Genomic DNA, 16,121 nt, shown 5'->3' with positions numbered 1-16,121 from the left:
ATATCATATCAACCAAGATAACCCACGAGGGAAAACATATTGAGAACAATTAACCTTCTGCACAAAGAGCAGATGTAGGTGGTGAAGTGAGGTCTTGTTTTAATTGCTTTTCCGATGGTTAATCGAATCGTATCCACACAAAATATCCGCAGTGTTACTGACTGACGCCGCCTTGGTCTCCAGGTAGGACCCCAAAAAAAAAAAAAAAAAAAAAAAAAAAAAAAAAAAAAAAAAAAGCAGTCATGTTAACCTTTATTTAATTACAATATTGTTTTTTTTCTTAAAATGTACGATTACCTTCGAAAAAAGTTCTTGTGGTGTTGCAAGGTGAGGGGGAAACGAAAGGAAAGATGTTTTACTTGGAAGCAGTACTTCTGGTCAATTTTTCGCCTATGTATACATTTTTATATATATTTTTTTTAATTTCCATTTGAAGAACAGGGGAAAAACAAAACAAATGACAATCTTCTCAAATCCAGCAGTTGTGTAGGTTGTCAAATATTATAGTGTTAATCAGTGTGAGGTTGGGGGTGGTGGTAATGCTAGGCCAGAGTGAGCAGAGGAGGTGGGGGGGGGGGGGGCACGCTCAGAGGGACTGTAGTTTCAAAAGCTGTCGACCCAAGCGCCGAACCCTCTCTCTGCCAGCGTCCTATTCACTGAAACCAGCTGAAGGGGAGCAGAAGAGAGATATTTTCGGTATTTATTAAATTCTAAATACACAGAAACTGTTTACCCAGAAGAGGCCACGCAGGATAATTGAAACCTACTTCATCTCCAACCATATTCCACAGCTGCACCAGAGGGAGGCCAGTGTTGTTGTCGTAGTTTGAGACCTTTGATAAGCAGGGAACAGAAGTGGAGTGATCGTTTATTTTATTGGAGAGCTTTGAATGTGAAACGTTGCTATGTGTCCAGGGTTTACCTGTGCAAGCAATGCCACTCCTCTGGTCACGTCCTCCAGTGCCATATTGGCGTCGCTGGAAAAGCGTTCCTCCCCTGTTGAAAGTCAACAGGACAGGCTCATCAAAAGAACAAACAGCCATGGGAACACAAATCACATTGGAACACAGCTATGAAAGGAGAAAGAAACCCTAGAAGCTACAAAGAAGCATTTAAAAGCTACATGAAATTACATGGGACAAAGAAGTTTTACCTGGTAGGGGAGCAATGCTGTCAAGTAATACCTCCGCACCTTGGAACGGTAATGTTACAAAGTCTGACCTGGGAAGGAAAAAAAAAAAAGTGTCTTTATGAGGAGTATGACGGGTAAAAATGAAAACACAAGACAAGATGTTAGTTGTTTCAACCATATTCGAATAGGTGTGTAATGATTCCGATTCGAAAATCGATCAAAATTTGTGATTTCGAACTTCGAAATCATATGCAGGTTCACGATTCTCTGAATATATTTGTGGGCAATATTGTCCGACATTTTATGTTTGTATCCGGGATAAGAGAAATCATGCTGCTTCTGCGGGATTGAGGACAACGACACCAACAGGCGGCACAATACTTCCACTTCTTGCCGTGGAAGCTCTTTCACAGGAGTCGAGTTGTTAATTTCAGGGTAACTCAGTTAACTGGTGGTTACTGGTTAACTCAGTGCTAGACAAGATGTACAAGGGTGAAATTAGTATTGAGCTTCTTGTAAAAGGGTTGGGGTTTTCCAAAACAGGAGTGTCAGTTTTGTTTTGTAAAACATTTAGATGTAGAAGTATCGCACATTGATATACATCTATGTGCTGCCTCCCATTTTCACTGGGAGCTATTTTTTCAATGCACATATTTGAGACTGAAGTAGGGATTGGCGATCGTTTCTATTTTCATAATGTCAAACGGTGGCTCCCCGAGATCGTCAAACACAATTTGAATTAGAGCTGGGTGGATCACTTTGATATTAAGGAAAAAAAAAATGTCTGCACATCTGTTCATTTCCGCGCTCAGCAAGTTGTGACGGAAAGCCGATCAGTTTGGATGATCAAAATCTGAAAGCTTCGCTTTTGACCAATTACATTTGTCGATATAGAACTAAGCCCTGCCCCCTCCCTCATGGACAGGTTGCGCTTGTAAACACAGACACACAGGGAGCGGAGACAAAGCACAGCCTCCAGAAGAGAAACAGAAAGATGTATTGTCGACAACAGGGCAACAAACATCCATAATTTCTTTTTGGGGGATATTTAAGTTCCGATACAAAGCAGACGGTAAATATTCATTGTGTTAAATATGTCGACGTGACGTCCCAACGAAGATGGACAACACCACAAACTTGATTATTCATTTAGACCTACTTGGAATATTAATTTTGTTTTTGATTTGTTTAAAATTTTATTTTAGTGAAATTAAGGCAGTTGCACTTATTGCAATTATTGTTCACGAACGGAAATTTGATTTCAAGTAGTTATATATATATATATTTTTTTTTTTTTACACAATGGCGTTAACTGACAGGACATTTATTTTGAATATTCAATAAAACAATATACATTTATATGCCTTGATGATGTCATTCTCTATTAAGCCTGCTTATCAATTGTTTTTAACTCAAACACAGATAATTTTTGACAAGAATCTCTCCTATTTGTCCGGAACTTGAAATCTTCCAGGACATGTTGACCGGCACCAATTTTTATTTATTTATTTATTTTTTTAAAAATGGAAACTCTGGTGGGGGCGGGTTCCTGGTGGACAGTCACGGCCATCCCAGGGAGTTGGAGATGTCTAGGTGGAGTTGTTTCCGACTGGACATCTTGATTGATTGGTTGGTTGGTTGGTTCATTGTACTCTTTACATAAACATTTCTACGTAGTTTAATCTTGTGTTTCTAATGAAAAGGCTCGCGTAGCCGCACGCAGTTGGAGAGAAAAAAAAACAAAAACGTACCATGTACCGTTGCATCCCTAGGACATAGTCACTGCTGTATTTCCCGTTAATGTATCAGACTCAAATTTAGGGTAGCAAGTGTGCATCCTAATGTTAACCCAGTTAAATTTCAGTTTGAGGGAAAAAATGTTCAAGTTATTTCTTCTATGCAATTTAGTTAATTGGTTCAATCAACTAATTAAGTTGATACTGAATGGGTTCAACATTATTGGATTTCTTCTTTTTTGCATTTGATGCAAATGCAATTTAGATTTTGATGCATTTAGCTGTTAAAATCATCAAAAGGAATTTGGTGGGGCATGCCCCCAGAGACCCCCCTAGAGGGTTCGACATCTGCCCACCAGTCCTAAAAAATCCTGTGGAAAACACTACAGTCAAATGTTCTATCAATTTCCATAAGGCTTTAATGAAGAGTTGATGGCGCTCTTGGATTTAAATATTCTTAGATCTACATTTAGAGACCTTACAGAGACTCACCTTATTTGCCGTAGCGAGTCTATCTTGACTCTGTCGTAGCCACCATAATCCACGTATCTTATCTCCACTTCGTTGTTTTCTTTGTAAAAGGTGATGACCTGTGCTCTCCACCAGGCCCCCTCTACTGCCGGTGCTGCACAGATTACACCAACTGACAGAGACAAAGACAGTAAATATGTTTCATCTGTATATTGACATTCCTGGGACTAAAAAAATCTGGAGTTCAAACAAGGCATCGTCAACCCCACATCATATACAGTATGTATGTTAAGGTGTCCCTACCCTCTGCAGGTGAGGGCAGGGCAGGTGTGCCCGGCTGGGAGTAGCAGAGGAACATCTGCTGGTCCAGGCTGCGGAGCGCGTGGTAGGTGGGATGGGTGTGTTGCTGGACAAACACGTGTCCCGCTGACACGATGTTCACCACAATTACCTCCACAGTAACACCACTGGGGAGCAGGAGCTGATCACACAAAATGGACAGAGTTTCACAAGGGCACCAATGTGTGTTAAGCTAGGGCCACATTACGTGATTTTCAATGCCAATTTGGCAACGATTTGAGATCGGGCTCAGTCGGCGTAGTTGCACCATCTCAGTACGATTCAATCAAACATGTTTGATTTTATCTGGGCTCGTCTTTCCATAATCATTTGGTTTGTGTGTGTGCACGCGCGCCTGTTCTTCGTCTTTAGATTTGTGCTCCTCAAAGACAGCAGTTATGTGTGGTTGCAGAAGAGACTGAATTGTTGTTTACAATTGGGGGGGGGGGGGGAGAGAGAGAGAGATAAGAAAAATATCAAGTAATGTGGCCCTAGCTTTACTCAAATTGCAAAATGTTCTACTTTTCAAACTACTTCACTGTATTTTGTACTTGATTGTAGTATTTTTTGACAAAAACTATTAAGGACCTTAAGCTGCTTTTACAGTGAATCCAACAACCTTGCCATGGAATACACACCAAAAGTGAAAATATACCCTTTCCAAATAAACACATTGATGTCAGTTCAAAATGAACAGTAAGGTAAAATTGCAATAATGGGTTGAGTTTAAGAACATTCAGAACAAGAACAGGTCAAAATGTGTTTATTAATGTGAAAAGAAAAACATAAAAATGTCATTTTTGTCCTGAATGATATTTATAATTTCAATATTCTCAAAAGATTTTATATCAGCAGGCAATAACCCAGAAATCAAAATTCACAAGTGTGCGCAAACCAAACCTGTTGCCGGTGGACTTTCCATTGTAACAGCCATGGCAACATTCTTGCTAGCGGTGGAAAGAGTGTAGCAGAAATGGGCAAATGGGATTCTGCTGGCAGGCTCTCGCATACTCGGTGCTTCACCATCTGCATGTGCAATTCCACAGCCTTGATCTCCATTGTCCCAAGTTTAAAACACCTTCGATATACAGCACAGTTTGCTTCGTAAGCACTTCTAGGCTTTAACCATCACAAGTAATCGTTATTCTCGAGGCGGGGGGGGGGGGGCGGCACTCACACCACTTGGCACTCACGCCGGGCGGGGTGTCGGTCTGTCGCCGTGGGTCCGAGATCCGGGCCCGCACCTTGCGCCCATGGCCCGGGTTCTGTGCCGGCGGCTGCAACTTCTGCCTGCACCCGGGGGTTGGTTGTATGTGTGCGCCCCTGAGGTGCGGGGCCTCCTCATGCTCCGTGGGACTGGGTCATGCGCCTTGGGGTCTCCCTCTGGCTTCTCTGGGGGCCTGGGGGTCTTCTGTGGCCGCAGGGCAGGGTACCCGGGGATTTCCTGCAGCCGAGGGGTGTCCACGGGGCTGTGAAGTTCCGGGGGGCTTTGGGGCCCCTTTCGCTGCTTGGAGGCGCCGTGACATAATACCTTCCTTCTACACCAATGGGGATAAGTCATGTACACTCTTACACACACGTGCTTCAAGTGCACCCCAGTACCCTCCTGGTTGCATTCCTCTCCTCCCTCATGTATTAATACCAATGGGGATAACACCCCCCGCCCCCTCCTGGTTGCATTCCTTTCCTCCCTCATTTGCTGCCATATTTATGACAGGAAGAGGCCACGTGACCAGTTGTAGTTCCAGTTTTCCTGGACCTAATTCACTGTTTTTCAATACATGTCATCCAGTGTTCATGTTTTTGTGTAAATGTTGTTTGTTTCTATGTTAATTTGTCTCACCATGGTGATTCTCCCCCTCTTGCAGTAGTGATCAGTTGTTTATAGACCCAAACATGATAAATAGTTCTCCAAAGAGGGGGGTTGGTGGTGGCTCTCCATAACCAAAAACAGGGCTCTTGTCATTCTACAGGTCCCACAGGACAAAGTTATTGCAGCAGTTCTTGATGATTTAAGAATTAATAAAGAGTTGCATTGCAGGTTGAGAACTTGAACTCCACTTGCAGACTAACTCTGTCCTGAATGCAATGGCATACAAATACTGTGTTGGATGCCCAGCATGCTGACAGCACAGGTTAAAATTGTTATTCTCAGGTCATTTGCCATTAAACTTGCCTTTTCTTAATTTAAACTGAAAAGATAGTAAACTAAACAAGCAGGCTGGCCAGCAAGGCCTTAGTTTAATGTTACAGACTGATTACATCACTATGTACATCATGATCTAAATGTGTAGAGATGGCGAAAATAGGGGCATTTGCACACATACTGGAAATTCTCGCTGATGATGTGATTTAAAACCACTTAAGATCCATCCAATCTTAAGTCAAGACAATTTAATACTTTATGGCCTTTTATTAGTAAATGTGTATTTAAGACGTGGACTTTTTAAGGATCCGCAGCTACCCATGTGGCATGGCAGCATGCGTCTAGATATTTTTGGCTTTCGTTTTGTTTTTAGTTCCATCACCAAGATCATGCCTGAACTGGAGTTCGAACTCTTTTTTGGGACATGGGCATATTTTTCTTATACAATGAACTAATATTCCTAGTTCTGCTTGGCTAGAATGCAGTCTTACCCAAGAGGTCATGGGCAGTGAGGGAAGAGTGAGAGGTGGTGGTGGAGAAGCATACAGGTTGGTCAAGTCCAAGTCTTTGAACTTCTTCCCAATCAACGACAGAGCTTTGTCCACTTGCTGCTGCGCACCTAGAAGGATAAGCAGAGATTTGGTCCAAAAAGTAGAACTAAAGCATCACCTTCTCATGCATATGAATAACAAACAAATGCATTAAAAAGGTTAAAGATAACACTGAAAGATTTCCAAAATAAATCTTTAAAATGTCTCAAAAGCGGAAGCAGTCTCATCTTACCCTCTATGTGACAGATCTGGAACTCTTGTGTATAAGGCAAGGTGGAAATGTAGATTTTTGCAGCAGAATTCTGCTTCAAGAAGCTCACGTATCTTCCCTGCTTCCCAATTAATCGGCCCACCAGATGCTGCAGTGGCAGAAAAACACTTCAGACAAAATTGCAAGCACACTGATGTTTAGCAGGGTGAGTGTGTGAGTTGAGGTAGTGCTGGGCGACAAAATGACAATTATGGCTTGCCATATTTACAAATAAATTTACATTTATCAAAATGTTATGTTGTGTTAAAGCTGCTGCAATTATAACTTCTGGTTCACTTCTTACTACTTCTTGTTCATGATATAAAAATACTGTTTAGCATTTTTATCTTCAGACCCCCCCCCCACCCCACCCCACTATTCTTTAAGACTCTTTTTGTTCAAATAAATAAATAAAAAGAGGATACAGAATGCTGCAAGTTTTGCTGGAATTTTTTTTCCCAGTGCATATTTTTATTTTAAGACGAGTGGTTATTTTGGACAATTTAAGTCCACCAATAAATTTGCAATTCCACCAAAAAATAAGAATCATGGCATACAACGGTCATCTTTATTAAAAAAATAAAATAAAATAAAAATAAATTCAGCATTTAACAGAAATTGCGATGATACTGTATATATTTATCAAATGGTATGAAATATTTTATTTTGATCATTTTTGGCCATATTGCCCAGCACTAGTTGTAAACAAACAGTGTAAGACCTTATTCTTAAAAAATAAAATCTTAATTTTAATTTGAATACCACAAAAGGAATTCAGTGTTATGTCATCATTGACAATCCTACATGATGGGGGAATCATCCTTACTCACCTTTGGTACCTCGATTTCCCAAATTATTAGCTCGGAACTGGAGCCTGCAGCATGGGGGCTCTGGTTGTCCAGGGCACCCATAGTGCACCCACTGTCCACAGAATCCATACTGTTCACATCTGAACCTGGTAGACAAACAAGCATCACCATCGTTATTGGCAGTGACTGCTCAGGAGAATTTCACAATTAAGCACTTTCATAACATTTTCCCAAAAGCTGTTCAACAATGGACGCTAGGTTAATTAATAGGCTTCATCTCATCCTTGCCGTGCTGTCTGTGTAGTGTGAAAGTGTGAAGTGGGTGAACCCTAATAATAATAATAATAATTATAATAAAATACAGTAGCACTGCTACAGAGCTCAGAGACTGATTAGTATACTCCACTATAGCAAGCAACAGCGATAGCAACAGTCATGTCAAATGACAAACAATAGATAGATACCTGATTGTGCCTCACCTCCAGACTGATCAGTATCTACCTCGCCCATTCCATGACTGTCATTCTTTAGCCCAATTCCATTGAGCCTTTTCATCGCACACACAGCGTCTAACGTGTTCCCTCCAGCAAAAGCCAGCACAGCGGCTTCTGTGACAGTCTGGTCTGATTGCTGAGGCAGAGTGGGCTCTCCTCTCGACATGTCTAGTACCCTAAACAGGTCCACTTGGTGGTCAGGCCTGCTGTTATGGAGCCCATCTTTGTTGATTGCTCCCTCCAAGTGGCATGAGTTGCAATCCTCTGCTAGTGTAACTCTCTCAGCTGTCTTCAGTGTGGCCAAGTTTGGCAGCTGGGCAACCTGTGCAGTTGGGTGTGAGCCAACTGGCCGATGGCCTCTCAGTGTATTTTCTGTGGCCTTTTCCCTATGACTGACCTCAGAGGGCTCCCAGATTACAGTTGAGGAGAAACCATTCAGCACCCCCTGTTTGTCCCCTTCCGACAAGTTTGCTGCTCTGAAATCACAATCTATTGGGGAGGGTTCTTCAATCAGAAGATGTCGATTTACCACCACCAGTGGTTCTTGCTGGGAGAATAGCCTGCCATTGGTTAGTGGTGTGTTAGTGGTACTGCTGCCGCCAGGTTGCCTGTTGTCTGTGTCCTGACAACTAGTGACACCAAGGACCTCCTGGGTGGCTGCCGAGATGACCTCAGTAATCAAACCAGCTGCCAGAATCTCCAATTCCTGCTCCTTATCGTCAGTGTTGCTGACCTGTTGCCTTAGGTACACAATGGAACCCTCTGAGGAATTGGTTGGGGTGGAGGCTGTACCTTGTGCCAGGGCAGCAGAGATAGGCGTGCTGGTTCGGACATGTTGGTAGAAGCCTTGCAGGGATGTGTTAATCTCTACAGAGTCTTTATTGGGTGTAGCAGAACTCTTGTTTGTAGCTGTGGGTCCTTTGGAAACCATTTCATCCTTGTTTATGACCATGGTGTGGTGATCGGGAACTGGCTGCCCCACACAGGGAGCTGCCACTGAGGCAACCTCCCCCTCTGGCTCGGGCCTCTCCACTTTAGCATGGTCTGCTTCTGTAGTGTAGGCATGATTCACTTGTGCAGACTGACATGAAGAAACGGATGCTTTCAAGTATGATTCTTGGGGTGACACTTTCACTTCTTCTTCATGTTTGATAACAGAAGAGAAGACAGGCACTAGTCGTCTCTCTTGGGCCATGCGACCACATTCTGTTGCTTGGGAGTCAGGGGTCACACTGTCGTTAGATGAAAGCACTGCCAAAGTCGGAGGAGTATTGATTTTCTCACAATCTGCTCTGACTGTCCCGGAGTAAAGAGCAGCAACTACAGAAGTCTCCTTGTGCGTAGGTGAAGAATCAAGTCCTGGGATGTGAACTAGGGCAATCACTTCTTGTTTAGCTAGTTGCTGGTTCTTCACCTTCTGAGGTCCCCCTTTGCGGCCTTTCTGGTGGCCGGAGGCAGTTGTGTCATTTTGTGGGGATACGGTGCCTCTTTCATCCAAACCATTGCTGCCCTCTGTTGGGGAAGTTAAGGAGCTTTCTGTGACTGGGAATCTCTCTGTGCTCTCAGGGCTGGTGATCCGCTCTTTCTTCCGTGAGATGTACCACCACCAACCAATCAGTGCCAGAATGCCAGGCAGTGTGTAGGGAACGACCGAGCGGAACCTCAGCGGCATCTCCTTGGGACTCTAGTAGCTACACCTGGAAAGGAAGAATACATTGAAAGGGAATGCTCAATTTACAGTTTTAAGTGTATTCTCATGCTTTAGGTTAAGCACTGAATAAATAAAATATGTAAACCAAAAAGATAAATCAAATAAATAACATTATATACATTTAAATATATAATATTAATCATCATTGTCATCTGAAAACAGTCCGAAAAGTTCCCAAATCTACACTGTGATTATATGCGGGGATGTTTGGACAGACCGAAGGACGCTCTCCGACCGTGTCAGACCAGATGTCACTGAAAATTGTTGATTGTTTCTTTCATCGCTTTCCTATTGTGGGGATGGGGGCCGCGCCAGGCTTGGGTTGGGAGGAGAGCAAGTTCAAGTTCATAATCAAGACTTTCATAAAAGACTGAAGGACTCGACATTTACAGACACCCCATCACAAGATGTATGAATCAGTCTTGGCCTTGCATTTGCCTGCTAAATCTATATGCCTAAATGTTAATGCAGACGCTTTCTGTGATGAACAAAAAATGTGTAGGGCTGTCCCCTGAAAATCGACGAGTTGAATCATCCGTCGGAAACCAGTCAGTCGACTGAGATTCTTCAAGTCGAGTAATCGGTCGTTTCTCTCTCTTTTTTGGTCAGTCAGTGTGCATTACAATAACAGGATAAAACAGATGGAAGCTTGCAAAATGCACAGGAATAACATTTCAATGAGGAATTATAAATAAAAGGGGGAAAATATTTTAAATATGCGTGTCGATGCGAATCGTCTGTGACCATGTCCTGGCGCAAACACGGCTCTCCCTGAGTCCTGTTCGCCGCGCCCCATCACTCCAAATAAAACAGCTAAAAACAGTGTGGGAACGGGGCATGGAGGAACAGGGCATGTAGGGATGGGTATCATTAAGATTTGAACAGTACCAAAACCTACTACTCTCGATACTGCTTATCTATCCGGTACTTGAACAGTGCTCTTATTGGTTCTTTTTTCAAAAAAAATTTAAGAGAAAAACGAAAACAAATTAAGAGCAGGATTCACAGTGATTTATTTTCTGCACATAACACATAGAGAGGGGGTGGTCGGGGCACAATCTGCGCCCTCGTCTCCTCATGCGTGTGTGAGAGACAGGAGTCGGCCCTGCCCCCCACCCCCCCGGCATATCTCCAGTGACTGAGTGGGAGAGAGGAGATATTTCTCTTCTGGTAATAGCGAAAATGCTTCTTAGACGAATGTCTTAATCTCATTACAAGTTAGAAATGGGTTATATAACCTAAATAAATAGAAAACAAATTTTCTTAATTTCTCCAATACTGTTAAAAGTACCGGTAATGTTCGAGCTTATCGATACTATGGTCAATAATAATCATTTAGTTAATACTTTAGCCCCGGAGCACGTTTAATACCAGGTCAGTCAGTACCCAACCCTAGGCCTGAGTGATTGCTGGACGGGTATGAGAAATTAATCGGACACACAAAATAAATCCCCCATATTTTTTTATGGACTGTCCCTCCCTATTTTTCTTTCACTACGCAACAGTTTTATTGTTTAACTTCCTTTTATTTTTTTTTATGATTTTTTTTAAACTGTTTAACTGATAGTCGGTCAAAATTCTTATCGGTGAACTGTTCAGCGGTTGATTATGAACGTATTATTAACTATTATATACAAGTATAGTATTTCAGTGCCATTTTTACTTTTCCCCAATTGCTTTGAGTTTTTCATGACTCCAAATGGTAGAAGTAGACTGCCCATCCAGGTCTGAAAAGACTGCTCAAGGGCAGTGATGAGAGGGGACAATAAACAAGCTACATACTTTTCCTTATTCAGCAGCACAAGCTGCCCCGTGGAGCTTAGGCGAGCCCAAGCCAAGAAAATTAGACCAACTAAATGCTTCAGCAAAAAGTTAGGTTATTTGCTTCATGCAAATTGAGCATACATATGTTATTCTTGTTGCTAAATCAAAGTGAAGAAATTTTATTCCAGAATATTATTTTTTTTTTTTTTTATATCAGAATGTTGTTAATCACTATTGTACTTATTGAGTATTCTGTTCATTATTCTAGCAAAAATTGTTTTTAAAAAAAAGTTTACAAATGTATGAAAAACACATCTGATGCAAAAATACACAAGATTAACACATTCATCAAGGTTAATTGCATTGCAATTGATAGCAAGTGTAAAGCGTTAAAAGTAAGGCTGTCACAGTTAATGCACTAATAACGCATTAATGCGGTACGCCATTACATTTAGTTTGACCCAAACGCACTAACACTCCCTCCAGAGAATCTTCCGTTTATTAAAACCAGGGATGCACCAATTTATCAGCTGTACTTCAGTATCGGCTGATATTCGCCTTGTTGACCGCCATCGGCCAATTGGCAAAAAGGATGACATATACTGAGGGCAGGGGTCGATGTGTATCCAGTGTTTCCCCACATGTGGGAGCTAACGGTCATTTAGGTAGTAGTTTTAACAGATGGTTACTCGTGTATATTGCCCTCTTCTTAAAAAACACTTCCACAAGACCACAATGAAATCTTCAACAAGAGTAAATCCAAAGTTAAGTAATAATTATTGTAGCCCTGAGAGCTCAACCCACTGCAACTTAAGAAAACACATGCAAATAGACAAAACAAGCAAATTATGAAGACGTTTTCACCAATATCAGAACACATGCACAGCATTTAGAAAACGGGATGCAAATCCAGACGTGTCAAACAAACTGCATACCAAACCACATTTATCCAGAGAAAACAGCATCTACCAGCTCTGTGATGGTGTTGTCGTTTGCGAACGATTCAAGTCATTTGGGTGAGAGGGGGAATTCGCTCGCAACTGACTACGAGCTCAACTGAACTGACTGATGAACAGATCGTTTCAGGAAGAATTGTTTACTAACGACAAAACGTTGGCGATAGTGGCGCCGCCCCTAGCGGTCGCCTGCGCCGGCGCTCCGGTTACTTTCTTACTCTTTAGTATTTTTTTCCTTTTTTTAATCACAATGTTCGCCAGAAAAACATCAACAATTAACTCATACAGCCGCGATGCACTCATGGATATAAAAAATTCCCTAAACGAACAACTTTGGGACTTTTTATCCGTGGGAGCAGAGTGGCCGGCGGAAATCCTACGCGGGAACACTCGCAACAACAACAAAAATGGAGTCGCTGTTCCACGAGCCGGCCCACGGAGGAAGCACCGAGGTAAACGAGGCGGCATTCGGGTCAGAATGAGGACGCAACCTTACCGTCCACCTCTGCCAAGCATCCTTCTTGCTAACGTCCAGTCCCTGGAGAACAAGATGGATGAACTTCGAGCGAGGATTCAATTCCAGCGAGACACGAGGAACTGTTGCGTCCTCTGCCTGACGGAAACATGGCTGACCCCACTGGTGCCGGATGAAGCCATACGTCCAGCCGAGGCCTTCTCCGTGTTCCGCGGCGACAGAACGGGAGAGTCGGGGAAATCCAAAGGTGGAGGCGTCTGCCTAATGGTAAACAACCGCTGGTGTAACGCCAACAACACCAAATTCCTCTCCCACTCCTGCTCGCCGAACCTGGAACAGCTGACCATACTATGCCGTCCATTTTATCTCCCCCGGGAATTCAGCACGGTCATCATTACAGCCGTTTATATCCCACCGCAAGCGGACACCGACGCAGCTCTGTCGGTTCTGCACGATGTGTTGTGCGGATTTCAGAACAGACATCCCGACGCGGCTGTGGTGGTGACTGGGTACTTTAACAGGGCCAACCTGAAAAAAGTTCTGCCGAATTTCCACCAACACATCACGTGTGCCACCAGGGGAGACAGAACTCTGGACCATTGTTACACACGTTACAAGAACGGATACAAGCCCGTGTCGCTTCCTGCTTTCGGGAAATCAGATCACGCCGCGATCTCGCTGCTTCCTGTTTACAGGCCTCTGATCGCGCGGGATCTGGTGATGACGAGGGAAGTGAAGCGGTGGACGGACCAATCAGAGGCTGCGCTTCAGGACGCTCTGACTGACGTAGACTGGGACATGTTCCGAGCGAGTTCAAGTGACGTCAGCGAGTTTACGGAGGTTGTAGTGAGTTTTGTGGCTACGCTCGCGGATGACATCGTTCCTACGGTGAAAGTTCGGATATTTCCAAACCAGAAACCATGGGTTGATAAATCCATCCGCTGCGCTCTGAATGCGCGCACGGCCGCTTACAACGACGGACTTGTATCTGGTAACATGGACAACTACAAAGCGGCGTCGTACAATCTGCGGAGGGCGGTGAGGGACGTACAAACGGACGGACAGAGACACCGTGGAGCTGCAGATTGAGCGGGGGGACACAAGACGCTTGTGGGAGGGGCTTCGAACAATAACAAACTACAAGAGCAGCTCCTCCCCAGCCACGAGTGTGGACGCCTCCCTGGCCAACCAACTGAACTCCTTTTATGCGCGGTTCGAGTCTGGCAGCAGCACCGCTAGCTCGCCGGCTAATTGGAGTTACACCGCTGGGGACGAGCGCGCACTCTCAGTGTCCGTGCACGAGGTCAGGAGGGCTTTGATGCGGGTGAACACCAGGAAAGCTGCGGGCCCAGATGGCATATCTGGACGAGTACTGAAGACCTGTGCTAACCAGCTAGCTCCGGTGTTCACCACAATATTCAACATCTCCCTGGCTGAATCAGTGGTCCCATCCTGCTTCAAGAGGTCCACCGTCGTTCCTGTCCCGAAGATCGCCTCTCCAACCTGCCTGAATGACTACCGTCCGGTGGCCCTCACCTCGGTGGTCATGAAGTGTTTCGAGAGGTTGATTAAGGATTACATCTGCGCCTCCCTCCCCCGCACCTTGGACCGTTGCAGTTTGCGTACCGGCAGAACAGATCCACGGATGACGCGGTCTCCCAGGTACTGCACACCACGCTCACGCACCTGGATGGCCAGAAGGAGGCCTATGTGAGAATGCTGTTCATTGATTATAGTTCAGCTTTCAACACCATAGTCCCCACCAGACTGGCTGTCAAGCTGATGGAGCTAGGATTGAATGGTCCGCTGTGCACCTGGATCCTGGACTTCCTCACAGGCCGCCCCCAGGTGGTCAAAGTGGGGAAGTACATGTCAAGCTCCCTCACCCTGAATACAGGATCCCCCCAGGGTTGCGTCCTCAGCCCCCTACCGTACTCCCTGTACACACATGACTGTGTGGCCAGGTCCAGCTCCAACACCATCATCAAGTTTGCTGACGACACCGTGGTCGTGGGCCTGATCACCGACTGCGATGAGAAGGCCTACCGCGAGGAGGTGGCTGACCTGTCACTCTGGGGCCAAGACAACAGCCTCCACCTGAACGTCAGCAAAACCAAGGAGCTGATTGTGGACTTTAGGCGTGGATCACAATCGAGGACGCACGCGCCCTTGTGGATTAATGGGACTTCTGTCGATAGGGTGAGCAGCTTCAGATATCTGGGAGTCCACATCACAGAGGACTTAACATGGACTGTTCAGAGGACTTAACATGGACTGTTCACACAGACACTCTGGTGAGAAAGGCGAGGCAGCGTCTCTACCACCTCAGGCAGCTGGGGAAATTCCGGGTCTCGGTGAGGATCCTCAAGTCCTTCTACTCTGGAGCAGTGGAGAGCATCCTGACAGGCAACATCACTGCCTGGTTTGGGAACTGTACTGCCCAGGACAGGCGGGCCCTGCAGAGGGTGGTGCGTTCAGCTGAACGTACCACTGGAACTACCCTCCCCCCCTTGCAGGAGTTATACACCAGGAGGTGTAGTAGCAGAGCCCGTAGGATCATGAAGGATCCTCATCACCCCAACAACGGACTGTTTCAGCTGCTGCGGTCAGGCAAGCGCCTCCGCAGTCACACAGTGAGAACAGAGAGACTGAGACGGAGTTTCTTCCCTCAAGCCATCAGAACTGTCAACGTTGACCTCACCAGGGGTCCTAACTGAGCCATGCACTAGGCTCCACTACCTACTGTACTGTATGTAGCATACTGTACCGCATACTGTGTCACTGTTCAGGGTTGTTCGTGATGCCGTATTGCTGCGCCGTACTGTTGTATACTGTGCTGTATTATCCCAAACACTACCTCACACTATTCACATTCACATGCCACTTTAATTCACATGCCACTTTAAATGCACATATCTGTATATACATAGGCATATTACTTCAACCTATTCCATTTTATTTCGATTTTTTTTTTTTGTATTTTATTCTATATATTTTTTATCTTATTCTATAAGTATTCCACTTACTGTATTACGTTTTAGGAGTCAGTTAGTCGGCCTATTAGAAAGGAGTTTTCTACTTTTTATTTTTGTACTTTTTCCTAGGACATATTGTGTGCTATCACCGGGTGCGTTGCATTACATTTCACTGCATATATGTATGGAAGTATGTATATGTATGTGACAAATAAAAAATCTTGAATCTTGAACTATCAGAGCCTGTAGATGCAGTTCTCTCTGGAACGTCGCAGTCTACTTTAAATTAAAACTGTGAATTGATAAGTGTTT

At 44.3% G+C, this 16,121-nt stretch overlaps 1 protein-coding gene across 4 annotated transcripts in view; it reads right to left on the bottom strand.

The window, feature by feature from the left end:
- Positions 1 to 243: 243 nt before the first annotated feature.
- akap1b (A kinase (PRKA) anchor protein 1b) overlaps positions 244 to 16,121 on the bottom strand; it is a 36,940-nt gene continuing 21,062 nt past the window's right edge. For 3 of the 4 annotated variants that reach the window (XM_080006248.1, XM_080006249.1, XM_080006250.1), the window contains exons 2-11: positions 7,899 to 9,625; positions 7,456 to 7,580; positions 6,608 to 6,734; positions 6,316 to 6,443; positions 3,643 to 3,820; positions 3,361 to 3,511; positions 1,154 to 1,221; positions 923 to 996; positions 768 to 833; positions 244 to 666 (exon numbers count right to left, since the gene is read on the bottom strand). In XM_080006248.1, coding sequence (XP_079862374.1) covers positions 604 to 666; positions 768 to 833; positions 923 to 996; positions 1,154 to 1,221; positions 3,361 to 3,511; positions 3,643 to 3,820; positions 6,316 to 6,443; positions 6,608 to 6,734; positions 7,456 to 7,580; positions 7,899 to 9,600 — 2,682 coding nt within the window. In that variant the 5' untranslated portion in view covers positions 9,601 to 9,625 and the 3' untranslated portion in view covers positions 244 to 603. The remainder of the gene's footprint in view (positions 667 to 767; positions 834 to 922; positions 997 to 1,153; positions 1,222 to 3,360; positions 3,512 to 3,642; positions 3,821 to 6,315; positions 6,444 to 6,607; positions 6,735 to 7,455; positions 7,581 to 7,898; positions 9,626 to 16,121) is intronic. The other variant, XM_080006251.1, reaches the window with a different exon arrangement.

The sequence above is a fragment of the Zeus faber genome (assembly GCF_960531495.2).
Source record: "Zeus faber genome assembly, chromosome: 9".
In the NCBI taxonomy this organism is placed as follows: domain Eukaryota; kingdom Metazoa; phylum Chordata; class Actinopteri; order Zeiformes; family Zeidae; genus Zeus; species Zeus faber.
Note: the sequence above shows the minus strand (reverse complement) of the source record. Positions and strands in the feature narration are given on the sequence as shown.